General features: G+C 37.2%; 1 protein-coding gene across 2 annotated transcripts in view; it reads right to left on the reverse strand.

Annotated features, from left to right (window-relative positions):
• Window positions 1-22,746, reverse strand: part of nlgn3a (neuroligin 3a) — a 157,487-nt gene that overhangs the window by 104,883 nt on the left and 29,858 nt on the right. The window contains exons 2-3 of one of the 2 annotated variants that reach the window (XM_083560273.1): window positions 7,272-7,936; window positions 6,128-6,187 (exon numbers count right to left, since the gene is read on the reverse strand). In XM_083560273.1, coding sequence (XP_083416399.1) covers window positions 6,128-6,187; window positions 7,272-7,725 — 514 coding nt within the window. In that variant the 5' untranslated portion in view covers window positions 7,726-7,936. The remainder of the gene's footprint in view (window positions 1-6,127; window positions 6,188-7,271; window positions 7,937-22,746) is intronic. The other variant, XM_083560274.1, reaches the window with a different exon arrangement.

Consider the following 22,746-nt stretch of genomic DNA (forward strand, 5'->3'; position numbering starts at 1 on the left):
GATGCCTTTCGCTGACCTGTCATTAAAGTAATCACATACTTTGGTTATTATTATCATTAATTTTAATTTCTAAATTACCAAGCAAACAGCACTTATTGTTTGTACTGGTTACAACTTGAGGTTATTATCTCCTAATTTCAGTCAAAAAGAAAAAAAAACCAAGTTAATTATAAAAAAAAGTAAGTATAAAAAGTGTATTATTATTTATCAGATATTTAGCAGTTAAAAAAAAAAAAAGGTTAATATTTGGTCACAGTCACCACAAATAAATCATTAATTAAAAAAAATTAACAATTTTAATAGTTAGTAATTATAGTAATATTTTAGCTTTTTAAAAATGTACACTGGGCCAGAGATTTATTACTACAAATAAGGATAACTTACAGCAGATTTTAGAGAAAGAAAAACTCCCTTAAAACAACTAAATGTTAAAATCTTAATCTTCTGAGCTACAAATGTGTAACAGTTGAAACATGATCACTTGCAAAGCTGCATCTTATCTTCCAAAGTGTAAGTTACTGAACTTACTGTATCTTACATTTTAACCCAAAATTACACCACACTATGGTGGCTACTAAGAATATTTTTTCCATTTATGGCTAATCTTTCCTGAAATCTACATTAGTTGTAGTGAGGACTGAACTAGAATTACTTGTGCATTTGTAAGGTAAGTCATAGCTCAGATGTTAAGGCTCTGGTTTACTGATTGCCAGATTCAAGCCCCAGTATTGCTAAGTTGCTGCTCTTGGGCCCTTTAGCAAAACCCTCTGTGCTGTATCATGACCCCTTTAATTTTGATCAGCAATGTTAATTTTCCTAAACAGTCTTTAAACAGTAACACATTGGGAAATGTTCTTGCCTGCGTCATTAATCTGTTTTTATTTTTAACATGCAGTTGTGTGCTGGTGTCTGGATTGCAATGGCAATCATCAGACATGCATTCATTCTATTTTCCACACCAATGTACACATGTACACTGACCACTTAGCATCTCTGTTTAGCGTGTCCAAGTAGACATTAAATAATTTCACCTACCATTTATTACAGTATCACTTTCACCCATAAAGCTTAACAATTTTTTTTACTTAACTGCACTGTTATAACTATATTCTTTATGTAGTGTATATAAATATATAGTTAAATAAGTTTACATTTGCTTTGTTCCTTATACATCTGCCGATGGGTTTCAGCATGTTTTTACATATTCGGTGTTTGAATCAAACTCTGGTTTGATTCAACGACTACTGAGTTCTCACACGCATAAAACAAAATGGGGGCCCATTTTGCTTTATGCGTGTGAGAACTCAGTAGTAGTAGTACTCAGGAGGAAACCAAATCGACCCAGGAGCATTAGAATGAGATGATCACGGAATCTGAATCTATGCAACTGCAGGAAGTGAATCAAACCTGCATTTATTTTTGTAGGTGTGAACTGAGCCAACATAGATGTAGAAGCCAAATGAACGAAACCAGAGAGTAAACAGTAGGCACAATACAAAATCTTTTAATATAATAAATTAAATGTTTTTAAATTTTTTTGTAATATAGCAAGCTTCAGCTTTGTGTTCTCTGTGCTCAGGTAATAATTTATGATCCCTACATGTACTTGATAAAGGGCTTATTTACAGTATTCTTCTCACCATTTTCTGACCTGTGAGTGATTGATTGTGAGTGTGTTCTCATTATTCAAGAAGCAGAAGAAGAAGAAGAAGCTGAAGCAACCAGCCAAATAAAACTCTAGATTTTAAAATCAGAACACAGACTAATAGGTATAAAATAGTCCTAATTGCGAACCAGTCTGGACATTAGCTGGAGGGTAAATGAGGTCATTTTCCCTGCTCATTATCGAACAAGATGCAGTGGATCACATTTAGATTCCAGGGAAAAGAAATCCTTGTACAGCACATCTCTGGCAATTGTTTTCTCTAATGATCCTGTAATCATTGCCTTGATCGTTCCAGATTTGCAGTTTTTGCAGACTCTTCTCGAGTAATAACTTTCCTCAAATTCTTCTCAATGGCCTTTTTTTTTTTCAATGCTCATTTGCAGCTGACAACTCATCAATGCGTTTTTATTTCTTTCCCAACACTTTAATAAGCCATGTCTGAATTTTTTGTGACTCGATCAACGGGGATCTTCAGCGTCCTGTTCAGCCCTGCTCATGTGTACGTGTAAGATTTCTGAAACACGCTTTTTATAACATTTCTATGGCTTTAATTAGGACAATGTGAATCATTTTCTACAGAAATTTCTCCACATTAAACTGAGATTGCATGTTTGTTAAATGTTAGGCAATAGGAATTGAGCATAATAGTCATGAATGCAATCACATCTATTTTCACCCAAATGATTCGGTTCTCTTTTAGTCTTTTCACCTTAAAAAAATTGTTAAAAATCTACTGTTTGGCGCCTCGGGGTAGACATGCCAGATTGTATTACTCAAATCTAACAGAAGTAAACACTGTTCCATAATGCAGTTAACACTGCCAAATAGATGTAAATGAACACAAACTTTCTTTTCTTTAACGGATGATTATTTTGAGATTTCAGAGCCCTCAAGGCTCGAGTTAAAATTGGTTTAGGAAAACAACACTGCTCAGAAATTCATCGAACATATCACTCTCTAACAATTTTTCCAACTTTCAAATTGCTGATTAAGAGATCTTTACAGATCCCTTTGATGTGACAATTAATCAACTGCGGTGTCACTCGCAGATTAATCCCTTTAATAAACTGAATTCAGAAGGCTGGGAGTCTACATTTCAGTCATTAGTTACACTTACATTGGCGTTTTTGGCCGAGTCAGCTACAGTGACATCTACATCTTGTAATACTATATAAAATATCTCACAAGCTAAGATAAATGAATGTCTGTGATCGCTCTATCAAATCAAATTAAATCAAAGAAGAAGAACTTTGCTAGAAAACACTTTGTTTTCATCTTCTTTCAGCAGCTAAACTGCCATTGGAAGTGCAGCAGAAGCATCTTTCTCTTTATACAGAAAAAAAATCCTGAAAAAAAACCTGCCAATATACTGTCAACGATCTTGTTTTATATACCAGTAAAAATGCCCTATAACTTTCAGCTTACTATCCGGCATTTTTAAAAATAAACATGCCAGTAAAGGTTCTTTAGACTTACAATGCACAAGGACAAGATTTGGATTGCCACAATTTTTTTTTTATTATTTATTTATTTGTTTATTATTATTGAGGATTATTAAACATTCTGGGAAAAAAAACTAAAAATTGCACATTATTGTTCCCATTATGTAGTGTAAATAAGATATATCTGTTTATATTTTGCAGCAATAAAACATGTAAAAAGATAAGTCAATCTGTTACAAAACCATACAAGTACAGCTTAACACTGGTGGAGTCAATGTTAATGTCTGTGTCACCAACCACCAGGTCCTGACCTTCTTGTTACTAATTTGTATCCATTAAATTTGAATGTGGAAGATGCGATTGATGAAAAAACACTTCTAAAATTGGACCATGACAATGTTTAGAGTCAGCGAGTAAAAAATAAACTCATCTGCTAATTACAAAGAAAATTCCATTTCAAGCCTAAAAGCACTTGATTTGGGGATATCACACTTAAAAGAATCGAGGATGGACGAATGCACAGACAGATGAATGCACGAGAAGTCGAAAACATAATGCCTGCACAGCATGGTAGCCAAATGATAATGAAGGGTCTTCAGGCTCTATTTACTGAGACTGAAATCGATGCTTTCAGTTTGTGTGTTGTTTGGTTCACTTTATTGTCTTTTTTGGTTTATCTGACCAAATACCCAGAACACAATATACATTTTCAGTGCTTTTGCTTTGTCCTGAGTCTTATGACCTCCACCCCAAAATATACAGCATGTTTGCTTCACTTCCTGAGGTTTGATCTCTTCGAGGTTGACTCACTTTCTCACTGCAGTTGTGCTCGTGTTCATGCGGAAGTGGACTGAGATCACCTCGCTCAGATAGTCGCTGCCCAGTTATTTTGGTCTGCACCTGAGAGTGACTGCATTGTCCTCCCCTGACTACACAAATTGCACCAAAGAGGAAAGAGTTACACAAGATACCATTAGATCTGTGCTGAAATCTCTGTGGGATTCTAATATATTTATAATTAGAGCTATTGCATCTGGTTGAACTTATTCAGTCATTTTTATGGCTTGCACTTCTACAAAAAGCAATAGTAATGGAAGGCAACAAGACTTTTTTCTTCACTGTATTGTTATAGTTCAATGAGTTCAAAGTGGCTTCTTAGGAATTTTTTTTTTTTTAACCTATATCTATATACAGCCGTCTTCTAACATGCATTTTCTCTTATTTTGTCTGAAGACATGAAATGATTTAACAGAAAAATAATTATTTTACTCATCATGCATCATGCTAATATATGCTAAATATAGCTGCCAGATTATTGCCTACCCAATAAACTACGATCCTTATTTATTAAAGATTTGTGTGCAAAAACATGTCATCACTTCATAACACCTACCAAAAACAGCTAAAGTGACATATTATACAGAGGATTGAGTCTTTTAAATAAGCAAACTAGCATATCTTGTTAAATTCAAGGCAGTGCCTAGGCACATCTATTCATTTTGCAGCAGAAGTGTGATTTACAGAGCCTGAAAGTCACTTGGGGAATAGCAATTGTACACGCAAATTAATAAGACCAAAGGCCAGGGATTACATTTTTATAAATTTTTGCAGATTGAACTAATGCCATCACTTTCTTAAAAAAAAAAAAAAAAAGCTTGATTATCAAAACACAAGGTAAAGTTGTTTTTATATCCGGAATTGGAGCCACGTTTTCACCTCTGATAAATAAAAGGATTTAAAGAGAGCCTGTAAAAAGATTTTCATTTATGCATATCATTTGTGTGTTAAATATTATTTTTATATTTTTTTTGATGCGTCTTGTCGCCTTCACTTTGGATTATACCTGACAGTTAATTATGCATGGGTGAAAGATGCTACGGTTTGTAAACGAATACAAAAAAAAAATCATTTTTTTTGTTGTTTCCTCCTCTGGCTTTACAAAACATAAAATTTCCTCACTAGCTAAATGTAATTGTCGACACACTGTGTATGTCAATTAAACCTTACTATTGTATTGTATAGAAACATGATTAGGGAGGTGGTAGCTCAGTGGTTAAGGCATTGGACTTTAGCTTGGAAGGTCACAAGTTCAAATCCCACCACCAAGCTGCCACTGCTGGGCCCCTGAGCAAGGCCTTTAACCTTCCCCATCTCAGTTGTAAGTCGCTCTGGATAAGGGCATCTGCCAAAAATTATTACATTCCTGTATGTCTAGTTAATATTGTGCAAACATTAGCATTAAAATGACAAAACACTTAAGGGAACAAGCTTTACTTATATGGTTGACCATCAATTAATACTAAGTAATATATAAATGATTTCTTATTCATCGTGTATTATGGCTAATTTGAAATATAACATAATTTGGTAATTTGACAATGAGGACCCATTAATTAAAACAGACTATGATGAGTATTATGATTAATTAGTACACTGACTTTTCCATAACAAATGCTTAATACACTATACGGACAAAAGTTTGTGGACACCTGACCATAAGATTTGTACGTGCTTGCTGAACATCCAATTCCGCATTTTCCTATATAGATCTCCTACACCAGTGTGTGCCTTCAACTTTGTGCAAGTTTTTTTCGGGAAGAACCACCTATGGCTGGAAAGGTCAGGTGTCCCAGATATTTTTGTCAATATATTGTACAATGCTTCAGTATCTACATGTTCTGAAGCATAAAATTACCATGAAGGACCGTGGAGCATTAAAATTCAACTCATTATTACAGCAACCATGTGTAAATCAACAGAAATAGGTGAGCAACACCTAGCAATTATGCACTTTACAAATGTAAACTCACTGGTAGTCACAATCACTCTGCTGCTTGCTCATCTATAACATTGTAAAACATACAGACATAAAATTCATCTGCATTCAATTTCCTTGTTGCCCGTTCCGAATTAGTGCTCCGACTCCGGGGATGATGGAGTTACAGCGCTGACTTTAGAGAGGACGTACCGGTCGCTCTCTTCGTTTTTTTGCTTCCACCATGATGGCTTGTTTACATACCTCCTTTTCTACATATTTTCTTGTTGGGTTTTCTGGCACATTCCTTGGATATTCTTTTGACTGTGAAATGAATAAAAGACTACAAAATAACAAAAGTCTCTGGAAGAAAATCGGGAGGACACATGCATCAAATCGTTTCAGCCCGCCATCTCCCTTCCTCCCGTCAATTTCGACCACAAGAACAACAAAAAAAGATATTTAAAAGGTTCGCTGGGGTATTTTTAAATGTACATAATTCTAAAACAAATGGTAAAACAGATTTGCTGCAGGTTGGGACACAGGAAGCCTTTTTGTTTTACTGTGCATGCACTTCTATATAAGACCTGTTACAACCATGAAGTCAACTTATTGCAATGCCTTTACAATTGTGTCAAATATGTCATAAAATGCTTGTGTTACAAAGCAGAGAATATTTCTTCCCCCTGTAAATCTGAAATGGAAATTAATCCAAAAAAGCCATGTGTTTAATGTCCATTTTCAATTTAATTTTGATCCTTTCCTTATTTTAGGAAATGGACCTTGAAATTTGTTCATCTAGATTTTAAGTGTATGTGGAAAAACATTATGTTAATTTTGATCATCCTAAGCTTGCCTGTGCTATCCTTGTGCTATTATATATATATATTTTTAAAGTGCATATTTTAAAAGAGCTCATAAATATAGTATTAAGGCAGCAAGAATTGAGGAAAGGCAAAGTAACGGGTCTTACATGGCTAGGACTGATGCTACAGGCCTCTTGTGTTCCCATCTTTTACCGAACCCTACAAAGAATCAATGTACATCAAGAAATCTTTAATCTCTAAACCCCCAGAACAGTCAAGACAGTGAGGAGAGGGAGGTGCACCGAGATCATTAAGTCCAATCTTTATATCCGATTATAATCTGAGCTTTTTTTTTTCTTTTTCATGATTGATTACATTCTATGGCTTTATCTTGAAAGACACAAAAGAGGAACCCATTAACAGTGGCATGGAAGGGAAGAGCTGATGAAATGACATCATGGGAGATCAAGTCAAGGTGTAGTAACACGGTGGACGGACACAGCATGCGCCAGACAATTCATGCGTCAAACACAATACAGAGGGTGACAAAGAAGAAGAAGAAGTGAAAAGGAAGTATTTTCCTGTATACCCAACACACTCACCATCCTCGGTTGGCACATATATGTTGAGGTACAAACAATCCTCATTTTGCTCCTGTATATACGTGGCGACTATATCCAAGTTAAAAGTGAACCAGATGGGCATCATAATCTCAGGCACGGCATTGTGGATGTTTTGGGGGCACACAGGCGCAAAGTGGGTGGCGTTCTTAATGCCTGACCATGACGAGGGCGGCTCAGGGGGAAGGAACCGCTTCTCAGCCACGGGTGGTGCGGCGTAAGGAACGCCCAAATACTGGTCCACGGGGCCCAGGATCTCACTGGGAAGTGGAACACGCATACCACGTAGCTTCCCATAATGTGTGTTCACTGTAGGGTAGTAGTTCTGTGCCCGTGCCATTGCCAAAACTGTACAAAACAACCATATCCACGGCCCGGTGGCATGGCATCCAGGCCAGACCACTGTAAGTCGATTCCTCTGCGCTGATGGCCTCATGGTCTGTGAGAACACAAAGATGCAGACAAACTCTTTCCCTCAGCACGTGCCTCCGTCCTTCAGGCCCTCAAATCGTATTCTTGTCATTAGCCACGAAGGAGGGGCTACGTGGTTTCCAAAAAATAATAATAAAAAAAAAATCTAACTTTTTTATTCCTGTTTAGAACTGGGTGTTTATGCAGTGTCTTGTCCTCGTGTCAAATCTTCTCTCCTGCAAATAGGGAAAAAAGAGAGAAGATAAATAAATGAAAATTGTCAGAGATAAGTATTTCCATTTGTATTTTTTTTCCCTATACAATATTGTCTCACTTTCATAGTTTCAAAATGTGATTTTGGGTGCCACTTCAAACCAGCATTGTGCTCTAATTCTGCTAATCTGCACACTCCAGAAATTGTATAGCTATAGAGGATTTGGGGTATGTGGCAGTACAACTATTTGTATTTAGATCTGTTTAGTGCTTCAAATATCCATATGTGTATCTTTATTCAGCTTAAATGCCAAAGTAATTGAGGTTTTTTTAAAGGGTTTTTCTTTTTGGTGAATCCCCGACCCAACGTTGTGCCTTGCAAAGTAAAAAGGAACAGTGTGCCTTTTGTTTATATCTTTATTTCTATTGGTGTGAACACACTATATGTTCATTCTGAATAATGTATTAATCTCTACTGAAAATAATTACCTCTATTTTATATGTATATACAGTATACATTACTTATTTATACATACATACATACATACATACATACTGTATACTTGAGGGCTAAATAAGTGGGTTAAGTCCATATTGCCAAAATATTAAGCTTTTGATATGGTCTTAAAAACAAATCTAATAATCAGGTCGGAAAATTAGCAAATGCACTCCTGGGTCCTCCTCTGCCAGCATTTGCTTGTTTACATTTGCTGCTGTGAGTTCTTTAGGGAAAAGCTAGAAAGAAAGAAAGTCACTTAGATTTAAAGATGTTCGACATAAAATTCATGTCTAAACCCATCTTCTTTCAGCAGGTTTACAACAAGCCTTAACCATGTAAATAAATCACTGGGAACAGCATTTCCATAGTAAGATACTTTGTCTATTTGTTTTATTCACTGCTCAAAAATTATTATAATTTTTTAAATATTTTGTCCTTTTAAGCTTGGACCATTTCTTTCTGCCCAGCTATATATATATATATATATATATATATATATATATATATATATATATATATATATATATATATATATATACACACACACACACACACACACACACACACACACACACACACACACACACACACTGTATATGTTTCACCAATGATGAAAGCTCCATTCATTTTATCAGTCAATATCAGTCAATAAAGGTTCCACCCCCACCACTACCACACCTGAACCTTATAGATGAAGACGTGTCAAATAACATTTGCAGCCGAAGCTCTCTAGGCCCTTCTAGAAAGATCACATTTGCAAATGCCATAGGGCCACTGTGCACTGTAAATGCTAATCAGTGTCGGGGTGAAGGGAGTCCCTGGCGGAGTGAAACTGCGCTCCTCACAGTACTGATCAATTTTTAGTTCTTAAAGCTTAAGACCTTCAGCCCTCAGCCATTGCTCTATGGGCCAGAAATGAAAAGCAGAAGAAAAGGCAGGTTTTAGGGTAGGATATTACGTAGCAGCTGACTGTGTAAATAATTTAGAATGTATTGGCACCTCTGTCAAGGGTATGCCAACCACCAGGGAAAAGCAATATGAATGTTTCCTCGATGTGCACTTATCACAGAGTCACACTTTTCCTCTTGCTTAAAGCCTTGTTGTGTATTCCTGTGCTGCATGCATGTGCGCCTCATCTAAACACACTTATCACCCTCAATAAAATGGGCAACAAGGGAATGTGGGGCCCAGAGGAAAAAAACCCCACTTAAGCACAGTTCAGTTGGCACATCAAACCCTGTCTTATACTGTATGCTGTACATAAAGTTTTTTTTTTCTCCCCGATGCCATGGTTTATCACTTTCAAGAAACTGTGAAATATCGAGAAAGAAAGAATTGATTGCTTTTGTTTCCTTTGACTAAAGCCCCACATTAAGTGGGTGATTTATAAATGATTTTGAAGATAAGTGTAACCGACAGACTCATTTTCGCTAAGATTTCCGTTTAATTTAAGACGTTACCTGCTGACATTTTAACACTGAGGCTATGATGAGCAATGCTGTCCCAAATGACAGTTTATGTCAAACACAATCACATTATTCATGTTAATATCAAGATTCAAAAAGAAGTACGTTAAAAGCTGTGTATAGCCAGTGCCTGTCTAATCGCAGCAAAATATTATCGCGTGTGTAAAAGGCCTCGCAGCTGTGCTGTATTTACTATGATGAATTAAGCAATTGAATTGGAGAGCGACTCAAACGCGGGTGTTGAGCTCAGTATTAATCTGCCAAAAAATGCAGCCCATCATTCTATAAACATTTCATAAGATGAAATGCACACCCTGCATTCATCTGAATCAACCATAACATCTGTGTGGTAAAGTCACATAACTGGAATTCATTCTGAACACCTGCTGAATTTCCTGGCATGGAGAAAAGCAGAGAAGAGTTTTCTCCAAACAGGTTCCCAGAAGGTGTTGAACGTATCTTCTGCTTGGCCTTGAGGCTGGCCGTAAAAACGAGCCGCAGACACTTTACCCAAGCTGAAAAGGGTTATTAGTGGTCATGAGCTCCAGTATGTACATAGCATTATTTTTTCTTTCTATTAGACTCTCTCCCTCTCTAGATCCTTGCTTCTCGCCAAATGTGTCCGACCTGCCACTCATACACACCGTCAAACCTCCATGTCTAAAATATACCGACAGCTTACAAAAAAAAAAAAAAAAAAAAAAAGACTGTATTTTATGATACTGCACCAGGAAAAAATATATGCTACATTTAATGCAACTTAGCATCTCCAGGCACTAGGAGAGCTCCTATAGTTAATATTCCTTTAAAAAAGAAATCCCAGTAAGTTCACAGCCAAATCACAGGCATTACGGTAACACCTGCTGTGTACATTTACAAACATAGTTGCTACACTGTTCTCTAATATACATGGCAAGTGTTAAAGCTGGTAATTTTGTTATTTTTCGCAAGCACATTTGATCTTATGATGTAGGGATTTTATTTGCAGGGCATAGCCTCTTAGAAAAAAACTCACTCTCTAGCATGTAGCAGTGCCTGTGGATCCAACCCAGTCTCACGGCATTTCCACTGGAGCTCATTGAACTGTTCATTCCACTAGTTTTGTGTTCTTTTCCATTTTTATAAACAGGAATTTTTGAGAGTCAATTTGCTGAAGGGCATTTGTTAGCTGTAAAATAATTTTTTTTTGTACATGTTCAAGAAATTGCTATGTATTGTTGTTAACAATGTGAAGAATAAAGTGGCGAGTCTGAAGGAAACCACTTTACCAAAGCGACTTAAGTCTATTTCCTGTCCCATTTCAGCTTTTGAAAGCTTGTTGAAAGCTTGTTTCAAGTTTTTGTACCTTCATTGTGTATTTGTTTTTTTCAATGTTCACGATTTATGTCCAGCAAAACTAGTTTAATAATCATTTCTTTCAAAATTATTCATCAATGGTCAATGCTAATGTTCATGTAGTTTTTCACAACACACTTTCAGGTGTGTTAGAGGTATTAGTTTGCCCAAGGACTTTTTTTGTTTTTTTTAAGTTAAAAAGTAATTATGGACTTCGAAAAAAAGTAGGTTGAACATTGCTGTGAGCACTTCAGTAACACCTATTAATCATAACTCAGATTCTGGCTGGCAGCGAAAATGGCACACTGCACATGGTGTTATAGAGAACAGAAAGAATTGAGCTGGTGGAAAGCCAGCTAAAAAACGCAAGGGCCCAAACGATAGTTCTGCACAAAGAACCTGTCAGTGTTTTCAATGACTTCCAAAAAAAAAATAATTTTTCTTTCGCTTTGACGAGAGCAGTAATCAACAATGACCTCCGTGCTCACAGTGTCACAGTTTCCTGTAGCGGTCTGCTTTGCAAAAAGGTTTTTTCAATCAGAGAAAACTGACGTGTTACACAAATAATAAGCGACTGTGAACTGTCAAAATCTATTTGCGCATTACAAATAATCCTGGCAGGAGAAACAACTTCATTTTGGCATGATATCAAGGGCAAGTCCAGAGCCTGTCTCAACTCTAACTCACTCGCACTCTCACCATGCTACGAATGACACTTTTGTAAAATCCACTTGAAAAAGTCAAAGTCAGTGAAAGATTCTTGAAAGGCTCAACAGGCAGCACAAGTGTTCTGTATTGTACATCACTCCGGCCAAAAGGGCTTTAGCTACCAAAAAAATTATAAAAGATTTTATGCCTCATTTTTTTGCCAATACAAGTCTATGTTATACATCATTAAGTGTGTCATGTTGCTCCCATGAAACCACTCAAGGACATGTGAGTCAAGAAAGTGGATTTGGTTGGACCAGTACAAATGCTTAAACCATATGGAAAAGAATCACAAGACAAACACTGATCCTCAATCATCCATATGGATCTGGAATCTGGACCACTAGCCTGAGTTTGCAAACAAAACAAACAAAACAAAGCAATTTGATCTCACTATCCTTTCTTCTGCTTTGATATTGGACCACAGACAAACAAGGGACAGATCAATTCTCTTTATAAATACATGCCTCAGTCTTTTAAGTGTATTAATATCTGAAGAATTTAATTTTAGCCTTCTGTGTCAAATGAAAATGTCACCCACCTGCAGTGCAATCTATAGTCTTGCTGCTTTACAAGCTGTGTGAATGCAAAACAGATGCTATTGTATAATTTAGCAATAGAGCTAAAAGTATAATTTTCCTCGAACACCAGTGTTGCTTCCAAGCACATCCTGCAGTCAAGTACTACATATATTCTATATTATTTGGTTATATATATACATTTTATCCACCAGAAATCTTTTTGTTTAATATATTTCTGCATTTCTTTTTTTGTGCAAAATCGCATAAACGCAACATTCTGCTTCTCGCACAATTTGATGCATCATGGCCAGGAACAAACCAGAATATTAGTTTGCATAGATGAAGGTTAATGTACTCCTAAATGATCATTTTCCATTAGAGAGACAGTCAAAGCTGTTCAAAGTCAAATTAGAAACTTCAAATGCTAACTACCTGCGCTCCAGAGGGGAATGTCTACTCTCTGCGACTTTCATTTCACTGCTTCATATGCATCTAATTCATTGAATGTCTTAGATGATTACACTTTTTATGATAATAATCGCCCGGGTTATAGGGGAACATTTAGAAACAGTGGCATCATCTCAAGATGATAAACATCATCGATCACAGAGTGTCAGATTGGTTTTCGCAAAGTGAAAAAGAAGCTGATATTTAAATGGATTGGCAAGCTTAGATCTGTTTAATTAGATATTTCCTTTCTCCTCAACATTTTTTATGCTAGTATTGATCTGCAGTGGACCAGCTAGACAGCATGATAGTCCCTGGTGTATGGTATTTAAAGAAGCTATTAATCTCTGCACATTACTCAGGGGACATTTCGAAAGGACCACTGGGATCACAGAACATTCTTTAATAAATTGGTTTAATAATTAGAGTTACATACAACATATCATTTAATGTAGGCATGTAATGTAATAAACAATAAATGGGATTCAGCAGACTGTTCAAAGGCAACACGAACAAGTCACCCTTGTTGTAATTGCACTGTAAGCTGTCATTGATTTTTTCTTGGAATTTGCTATAGTTTGTAAGAATTATTTGATGACGCTTGAACCTGAGGATTTTCTTTCTAATGCCAAACTCGTGAAAATACATGGAACCGATGGAATCACATCAACCAGATGACCATAGAGTTACAATACATGGTGGGGGGTTTTATAATAAGATAAAAAACATTAATAATTACACTATGTAATAATTCGAAGACAACACTAACTATAAAACACTACATTTAACATCCTCCCAGTCAGATTATAGTAAATAATTGAACAGCTATAGCGATAGAAATTAATCAATATATAGTAATGCACATTTAAAAATTGCCTTTGAATGATACATTCACTTGCATTAACTAATCCTTTTCCCATCTTCAAATTTGTGCGCCTGACTTATGCAAAATTTTTACCAGCATATGGGAAAATGCTTGTAATTAGCCATGAAAGTGGGTGGGGAAGCATTTGCAGTGTAATTGCAGTGAATCAAACCATTTTACAAACCAAAAAGTCATATCTGATAGAGCAAACACTATGTATAAGCCTACAGATTTGAACAATTAAACATATCAGACAGTTTTATTCAGAACTCAGCCATTATAATTGCACAAGCCAGTGCACTCTTAGTACTGGTCCCAAACCCGGATAAATGGGGAGGGTTGCGTTAGGAAGGGCATCCAGCGTAAAATAAAATGAATTGTGTGGATCACAAATCATAATTTCATACCGGATCGGTCGAGGCCTGGGTTACCGAAGACCGCCACAGGTATTGTTAGCCAACAGGGAACCAGTGGAAATTGGGCTACTGTTGGCCAGAGGAGAAGGACAGCAGGGAAAGCTGAAGTTTAAGAGAGTGGAGGTTAGAGTTGGTACTTTAAACATTGGTACTATGACTGGTAAAGGGAGAGAGGTAGCTTATATGATGGAGCAGAGAAAGGTATACATGTTGTAAGACCGGATGAGACCGAGTGGAAAGGGAGTAAGGCCAGGAACATTGGAGGGGGGTTTAAACTGTTCTATTAAGGTGTTGATAGAAATAGAAATGGTGTAGGGGTGATCCTGAAGAAAGAGTACAGAAAAAGTGTAGTGGAGGTGAAGAAAGTTTCTGATAGAGTGATGAAGGTGAAGCAGGAAGTTGAATTGATGAGAAATGTCATTAGGGTTGCGAGATAGATGAGAAAAAACAAGTCTGGAGTGAATCAGATGAAGTGGTAGAAGGTGTACTTAGCAAAGAACGATTGGTGATTGCGGCAGACTTTACTGGCCATGTTGGCGAAAAGAACAGAGGTGATGAGGAGGTGATGGGTACGTATGGTCTTGAGGAGAAGAATGTGGAAGGGCAGATGGTGGTGGATTTTGCTAAAATGATGGAAATGGCAGTGGTAAATACTTATTTTAAGAAGAAGGAGGGTCATAGGGTGACGTATAAGAGTGGAGGTGCATACAGATGAACTATGTTCTACACAGGAGATGTGACCTGAAGGAGATTGGAGACTGTAAGCTGTTGGCAGGGGATAGTGTAGCTAGACAGCATCAGATGGTGGTCTGTAGGATGGCTTTGGAGATAAAGAAAAAGAGGAAAGTGAAAACTGAAAAAAGAACAAGATGAAGAAGGAAGACTGTAGTGTAAGGTTCAGAACAGAGGTCAGACAGGGACTTGATGGTGTTGAAGAGGTGCTGGAGGATTGGGCAACTACTGCATAAGTGATAAGGGAGACAGCTAGAAAAGTACTTGGTGTGTGATTAGTCACACCATGAAGTTATGGAAAAGAGAAGTCAAAGTCAGGCTGAGAGAAGAGGCGACCATCTGTGAGCAACAGTATAGTTTCATGCCGTTGGAAGAGCACAACAGAAGCATTAATTGCTTTGAGAATGTTGATGGAGAAGTATAAAGAAGGTCAGAAGGAGTTGCATTGTGTGTTTGTGTATTTAGAGAAAGCATACAACAGGGTGCCAAGAGAGGAGTTGTGGTATTGTATGAGGAAGTCAGGTGTGGCAGAGAAGTATGTGAGGGTGGTGCAGGACATAAATGAGGACAGTGTAACAGCAGTGAAGTGTGCAGTAGGAACAACAGACTGGTTTAAGGTGAAGGTTGGATTGCATCAAGGATCGGCTCTAAACCCTTTAATGTTTGCAGTGGTGATGGACAGGTTGATGGACAAGGTCAGACAGGAGTCTTCATGGACTATGATGTTTGTGGATGATATTGTGATATGTAGGTGAGAGTAGGGAACAGGTTGAGAAGAGCCTGGAGAGGTGAAGGTACGCGCTGGAGAGAAGGGGAATGAAAGTCGGTAGGACTAAGACATGTGTATGTATGAGAGATAGAGCAGTGAAGTGGTGTGGTTGCAGGAAGAAGAAGTGGTGAAGGGGGATGAGAGTGGATGAGAAGTGGTAATGGAGAGTGTGTTAGAGAAGTGAAGACAAGAGTGAAGGCAGGGTGAAGTGGGTGGAGAAGAATGGCAGGAGTGATTTGTGATAGAAGGGTACCTGCAAAGAGTGAATGGGAAAGCTTATAGAACTGTGGTGAGAACTGCTATGTCGTGTGGTTTAGAGAGAGTGGAATTGACTAAACGACAGGAGGGGGAGCTGAAGGGAGCAGAGCTGAAGATGTTGAGGTTTTCGTTGGGGGTGACGAGGATGGACAGAGTTAGAAACAAGTTTATTAGACGGACAGCACATGTAGGACATTTTAGGGACAAAGTGAGAGAGGCCCGATTAAGATGGGTTGAACATAGAGAAGGTATATCGGTAGGAGAATGCTGAGAATGGAGCCACCAGGTAGGAAGAAAAGAGGAAGGCCAAAGAGGAGGTTTATGAATGTGGTGAGGGAAGACATACAGGTAGTTGGTTCGAAAGAGGCAGATGTAAAGGACATAGTATTATGGAGACGAAAGATCCGCTGTGGTGACCTCTAATGGGGGAAAAAAATGCCCAAAAGAAGAAGAAGAATGAGAGTTTGATTCAGCTAGACTAACCCATTACTAAATGCTACCATGCCTTTGTCCCTTTGTCTACGATATGGGAGTACTCATGGCACTGAACTGGTTTTGCATCAAAAAACACAAAAAAAACCCCAATTGTTTCACATACCCATAAGGAATATTTGAAATTCCTTTGATACATAAATAAGATAAGTGCACTAATGCTGTTTACCCAATTTCACAGCTTTTCCAGATTCATCCTCTTTAATTAATGAGGTCACCATCTTATGCCCTAGCTTTATAACAGAAAGTGAAAACTACTATCTGCTGAATGTGTTTTTGAAACTCCCCTGGGATGTACGATACCCTTGGCCCAAATAAGCACAATATTCTCTTAACAAATATGCCAAAATAGAGACATTCAGAAGATAAAACAGTTGAATCTACAGCTGAATTAATTCATTTCCGAGAAATATGCTTTACATGTCACATGCCAAAATAAAACTCTTATTGACTGATAGTTCTGTGCAGATCAGATTTTTGTAAAATATAATCTGCATCAAACCTAAAGAAGCTTAGTACTTGGGATGTAAACAAATATGAAATAATGAACAGCTTATGTATTCTAAAATAAATAAATAAATAAAAATACTGATATGGATATTCAGGGTTTTGAGTTTTTTCCCCTGAAAATGTTCACAGGGACTACAGGCGTTTATTGGTACTGAGATAGCTTGGGTCCAACAAAAATATTGTGCAAGAGAAATCCGTAGTACAAAGTGGAAAAACCTGACAGTGCATTTTTATATCTTTTGTTCCTGGACATTTTAGCTTGTTTCTAGAGGCATAGTTGTAGGGTTTTTTTTTTTTTTTTTTTTTTTTTTTAAATATAAGGAAGAAAATGAATAAATTATATCTGAATAAAGATATTAATATTTGCAGAACCAAATAAATACAGATAAAGATAGCTGCAATACACCCTAAAGGAAAATCTGATTAAACTGTCTTTTATAGCCTTAGGGTTTGCATTGTAAAAAAAAAAACACATCCTATCATATAGGCTTTCATGACGCTGTTTTTTTGTACATGGCTGATTTGTGCATGTTCTTTTATGGTCTTGGCATTTTGATCTAAATATTTATGCTGCCAAAGTGTCCCTCTTGTGTATAGAGTCTACTAGAGTAGGTAGTAGTGCTCAGCTTTGATGCTTCTTTTAAACTGTCAATTGATGATTGGGGATTTCCCATGCTGGAAACAAGACACATTGTGGTTTTCTTTAATGTTTAGCAACATGGCCTGTGGGTAATTTCATAACTTTAAGGACTAAATACATTTCATGCTTTTTAGACCAAATTCATAAGCCTGAATTACATGCAAATACATTTTTAACCTTGCATGCTTTGTGGGATTCTCTCATACAGATGGCTGCATCTTTGGGCTGTTTCAAATGTAATCATTTGTTTGCTTTGTCTTTCTGCACCTCAGAATGGCTTTGTTTGGCCTGGCAGTATGTCTATATATGTCTTGGCATTTGAAAGCAACATATTGGGGCATGTTAACATTAACTCATTGTCAAGTTTGCTGACGACACGACAGTAGTGGGCCTCATGAGAAATGACAGTGAAACTCCATACAGAGAGAAGGTGGAATAACCAACTTCAGGAAGGGTCAGGTGTCCACTCTCCCCTGCTCATCAGAGGCTCAGTAGTGAAAAGAGTCAGTCACATCTCTATTGACCTCACCTGGACTACCAACATCAACTCCCAACAACGAAAGAAAGAAAGAAAAACAAAGAAAGCCCAACAACGTCTTCACTTCCTGAGGAGGTTGAAGCGACCCAGCCTCCCACCACCTATACTTATCACCTTCTACAGAGGAACTATAGAGAGCATCCTGGCCAGCTGCATCACTGTGTGGTTTAAAAACTGCAAAACCTCAGAACACAAGAACCTACAGCGCATAGTGAGGACAGCTGAGACAATCATAGGGGTCTCAATCCACTTTATTCAGGACATGTTTAATACACGCTGCATATGCAGGATCCCTTTCACCCTTCCCACAGACTGTCATCAGGCAAGAGGTTCTGGAGCAAAAGCTTCTTTTCCCAAGCTGTCAGAGCCCCAAACACCCTGGTGCCACCCATGACCTTGCTTTCTCTTCCTTAATTGTGCACTATGGATGTTAATGGACATAACATGGACATTAACACACACATTTGCTTGCAGCCACTTTACTGAGCATTAAAAATGCCCACTGGACTCTATAGCATATACGCCAACATCTCTGTTAACCAATTCTGTTAAACATTAAACACTGGACATTGCACACACTTATACATTGTGTACACTTGTACATTCTGGACATTATACATTGGACATTGCACACATTTGCACACGGTCACTCTGACTGCACTTTTATTAACTCTGTTCTTACTTTCCCTACATCCCAACCTTATATCTATCACAACTATCTCATATGTATCACACCTTAAATCTGCTATGTCTAATGTCTTCTCTTTATTTATTAATCTTTGATGTAATGCTTGCCGTTTTACTCTTAACAGCACTTGTTTTGATTTTTTTTTGTAATGTGGAAGAATGACAGTAAAGCTTGAGTTGATTAATATGCTAAGAGAAAAAGTATTTTATTTTGGGTATCACCATGAACCCATTATTATAAACTATATGTATATGTACATGTATAGTCTGTTCAATTTTTTTAATTATTAGTACAGTAATCCCCCGTTTATCACAGTGGTTACATTCAAAAAACACCTGTGATAAACTAAAAACCCCGATAAATGTACGCCACCCTAAAATTGTTATTTTATGTATACATTACTGTTAACATTTTACTTTATTTTATAATTAATAATAATATTTTTATTAATACATTTCTTTACATTAACATAAAACTTTATAAAAACATTTCCCTATACGTTTTTGGTCTATCCGCGTGAGCCCAGGAAAATCAGCTAAACCAATTAGTTATGTGGCAAATGCAATTCTGCGATAAACCGGGGGCCCGAGATTCGAACTGTGGTAAAGTGAGGATTACTGTATTACCATTAAAGAAATGTACAATTAGGTAAAATCCACTTTACCTGAGGTTATGAAAGAAAAACAGTCACATAGAAATTTTGATGCATGGCAAATGCCAAAAAGGAACAAATGCAGAGCAGGATAATGTGGCCATTTACATGCAAATGACTTACAGTTGCAAAGAGGCAAGCAGAGATTGAAAAGAAATTTGCAATGTCAATATGTGTTTTGTAAACGGCTTGAATCTTGAAACCAATAACTCATTGGTGTGGAAAAAAAGAAATATGGGCGTCTGCAACAGCAGAGCAGGTAGAATGCTTAATTCCTCATCTACTTAGAGTGAAGGAAGTGTAGGAAGCAGAAACCACACAAGAAAAAGAGTCTAATATGTATCTTAAAATCAGAAGTTAACTTTAAATAACTTTATTGGGCCTCATATACAGTGAAGAAAATATGTATTTGAACACCCTGCTATTTTGCAAGTTCTCCCACTTAGAAATCATAGAGGGGTCTGAAATTGTCATCGTAGGTGCATGTCCACTGTGAGAGAAATAATCTTAAAAAAAAAAAATCCAGAAATCACAATGTATTATTTTTTAACTATTTATTTGTATGATACAGCTGCAAATAAGTATTTGAACACCTGAGAAAGTCAATGTTAATATTTGGTACAGTAGCCTTTGTTTGCAATTACAGAGGTCAAACGTTTCCTGTAGATCTTCACCAGGTTTGCACACACTGCAGGAGGGATTTTGGCCCACTCCTCCACACAGATCTACTCTAGATCAGTCAGGTTTCTGGCCTGTCGCTGAGTTTGAGCTCCCTCCAAAGATTCTCTATTGGGTTTAGGTCTGGAGACTGGCTAGGCCATGCCAGAACCTTGATATGCTTCTTACAGAGCCACTCCTTGGTTATCCTGGCTGTGTGCTTCGGGTCATTGTCATGTTGGAAGACCCAGCCTCGACCCATCTTAAATGCTGTAACTGAGGGAAGGAGGTTGTTCCCCAAAATCTCACAATACATGGACCTGGTCATCCTCTCCTTAATACAGTGCAGTCGCCCTGTCCCATGTGCAGAAAAACACCCCCAAAGCATGATGCTACCACCCCCATGCTTCACAGTAGGGATGGTGTTCTTGGAATGGTACTCATCATTCTTCTTCCCCCAAACACGTTTAGTGGAATTATGACCCAAAAGTTCTATTTTGGTCTCATCTGACCACATGACTTTCTCCCATGACTCCTCTGGATTATCCAAATGGTCATTGGCAAACTTAAGACGTGCCTGGACATGTGCTGGTTTAAGAAGGGGAACCTTCCGTGCCATGCATGATTTCAAACCATGACGTCTTAGTGTATTACCAACAGAAACCTTGGAAACGGTGGTCCCAGCTCTTTTCAGGTCATTGACCAGCTCCTCCCGTGTAGTTCTGGGCTGATTTCTCACCTTCCTTAGGATCATTGAGACCCCACGAGGTAAAATCTTGCATAGAGCCCCAGTCCGAGGGGGATTGACAGTCATGTTTAGCTTCTTCCATTTTCTAATGATTGCTCCAACAGTGGACCTTTTTTCACCAAGCTGCTTGGCAATTTCCCCGTAGCCTTTTCCAGCCTTGTGGAGGTGTACAATTTTGTCTCTAGTGTCTTTGGACAGCTCTTTGGTCTTGGTCATGTTAGTAGTTGGATTCTTACTGATTGTATAGGGTGGACAGATGTCTTTATGCAGCTAACGACCTCAAACAGGTGCATTAAATTTAGGATAATAAATGTAGTGGAGGTGGACATTTTAAAGGCAGACTAACAGGTCTTTGGGGGTCAGAATTCTAGCTGATAGACAGGTGTGCAAATACTTATTTGCAGCTGTATCATACAAATAAATAGTTTAAAAATCATATATTGTGATTTCTCTATTTTTTTTTTTAGATAATGTCTCTCACAGTGGACATGCACCTACGAATGACAATTTCAGACCCCTCCATGATTTCTAAGTGGGAGAACTTGCAAAATAGCAGGGTGTTCAAATACTTATTTTCCTCACTGTATAAAGTTGGATATCATCGGATTTATTTTTAAAATTGTTCATAGGTACATTCAGACAAGGGAAACCTGTCATTTTTGCATCAGATGTCCAGATTCTGCTTGTCTTCCTGCATGCGTGTATATTTATGTATACGTAGGGTTTAATTAATGTAAAACCTGATTGATTCACTTCATATCATATAATTTGCATTAATGCGTTTTATGCCATACAAGACTCCAGAATGTTCTTTGAAATATTTAAAATTATTTCTAAAGGCAGCTTCCCTGCATGAAGTACTTGGTGTCCAAGATAATCAGAGTAGTTCATTTTTATCCTCCGTTTTCTATTCACCTCACTTAAGTTTAATTTCTCACCTAATTCAGCTTTTTGGTTTTTGTCTCTAGATTCTGGCCTTTTCAAATGCTGTTACATTACACATGCCATATATGTTTTATTTGTTATAAAAATTACATTATGCCTTTTTCATAGGTTAGTAGTCATTTCATGTTTCCAGCCCTCTGTGTGCTTGAACGTTTATGGAGTTTCGTGGGTGTCGCTAAATACAAATAATCTGTGTTAAAAACATAAGTTGCACTTTACATGTGGAAAAAATGCATGTGAGGACTATAAAGAAATCCAACCAGACATTTGTCCTGGTTCGGTTTGTTTGGCTTACATGAACATTTAACCTTAATGAAGGATAGAGAAATTAGACCCATTGTGATCACATACAATTCAGCATAGAAAAGCACATGGTAAATCTATTATAGTAAATGATATAATTTTCAGTAGGAGCATTTTATATATATATATATATATATATATATATATATATATATATATATATATATATATATATATATATATATATATATATATATATATATATATATAATTTAAATAGACTCAAGCAAACATGCAATATACGTGCTGTATAAAGGGATATTGTCCATTGTGACTGTGTTTGGAGGTTTTTAACAAATAAAATGGGAGTAATTTGTCGACTTGCTTGCCTGTAAATCACATACATGTTACCTGTATCTTTCAGACTCATTGGTATTTTATTTGAACTGTCAATACAGATGTCGACATCTGATTTGCAAGAAGGCAGAAAGCTTGGGATCCACATACAAATGAGCCTCTGTGGTGTCTCCTAGTTTCAATCTCAAGGTTTTGGTGTTATTTATTTATTAGAAGGATTTCATTCTGTGTCCACAGCTGATATGCATATTGTCTCTAAGTGTAACACTGTTCTTTTTTAAACAACGCTTGTATCTTGGAGGAAAACAGGCAGAGGGAAAGTTTGCGGGTTTGTTTGCAATGGTTAT

The sequence above is a fragment of the Silurus aristotelis genome (genome assembly GCF_946808225.1).
Source record: "Silurus aristotelis genome assembly, chromosome: 14".
Taxonomy (NCBI): Eukaryota; Metazoa; Chordata; class Actinopteri; order Siluriformes; family Siluridae; genus Silurus; species Silurus aristotelis.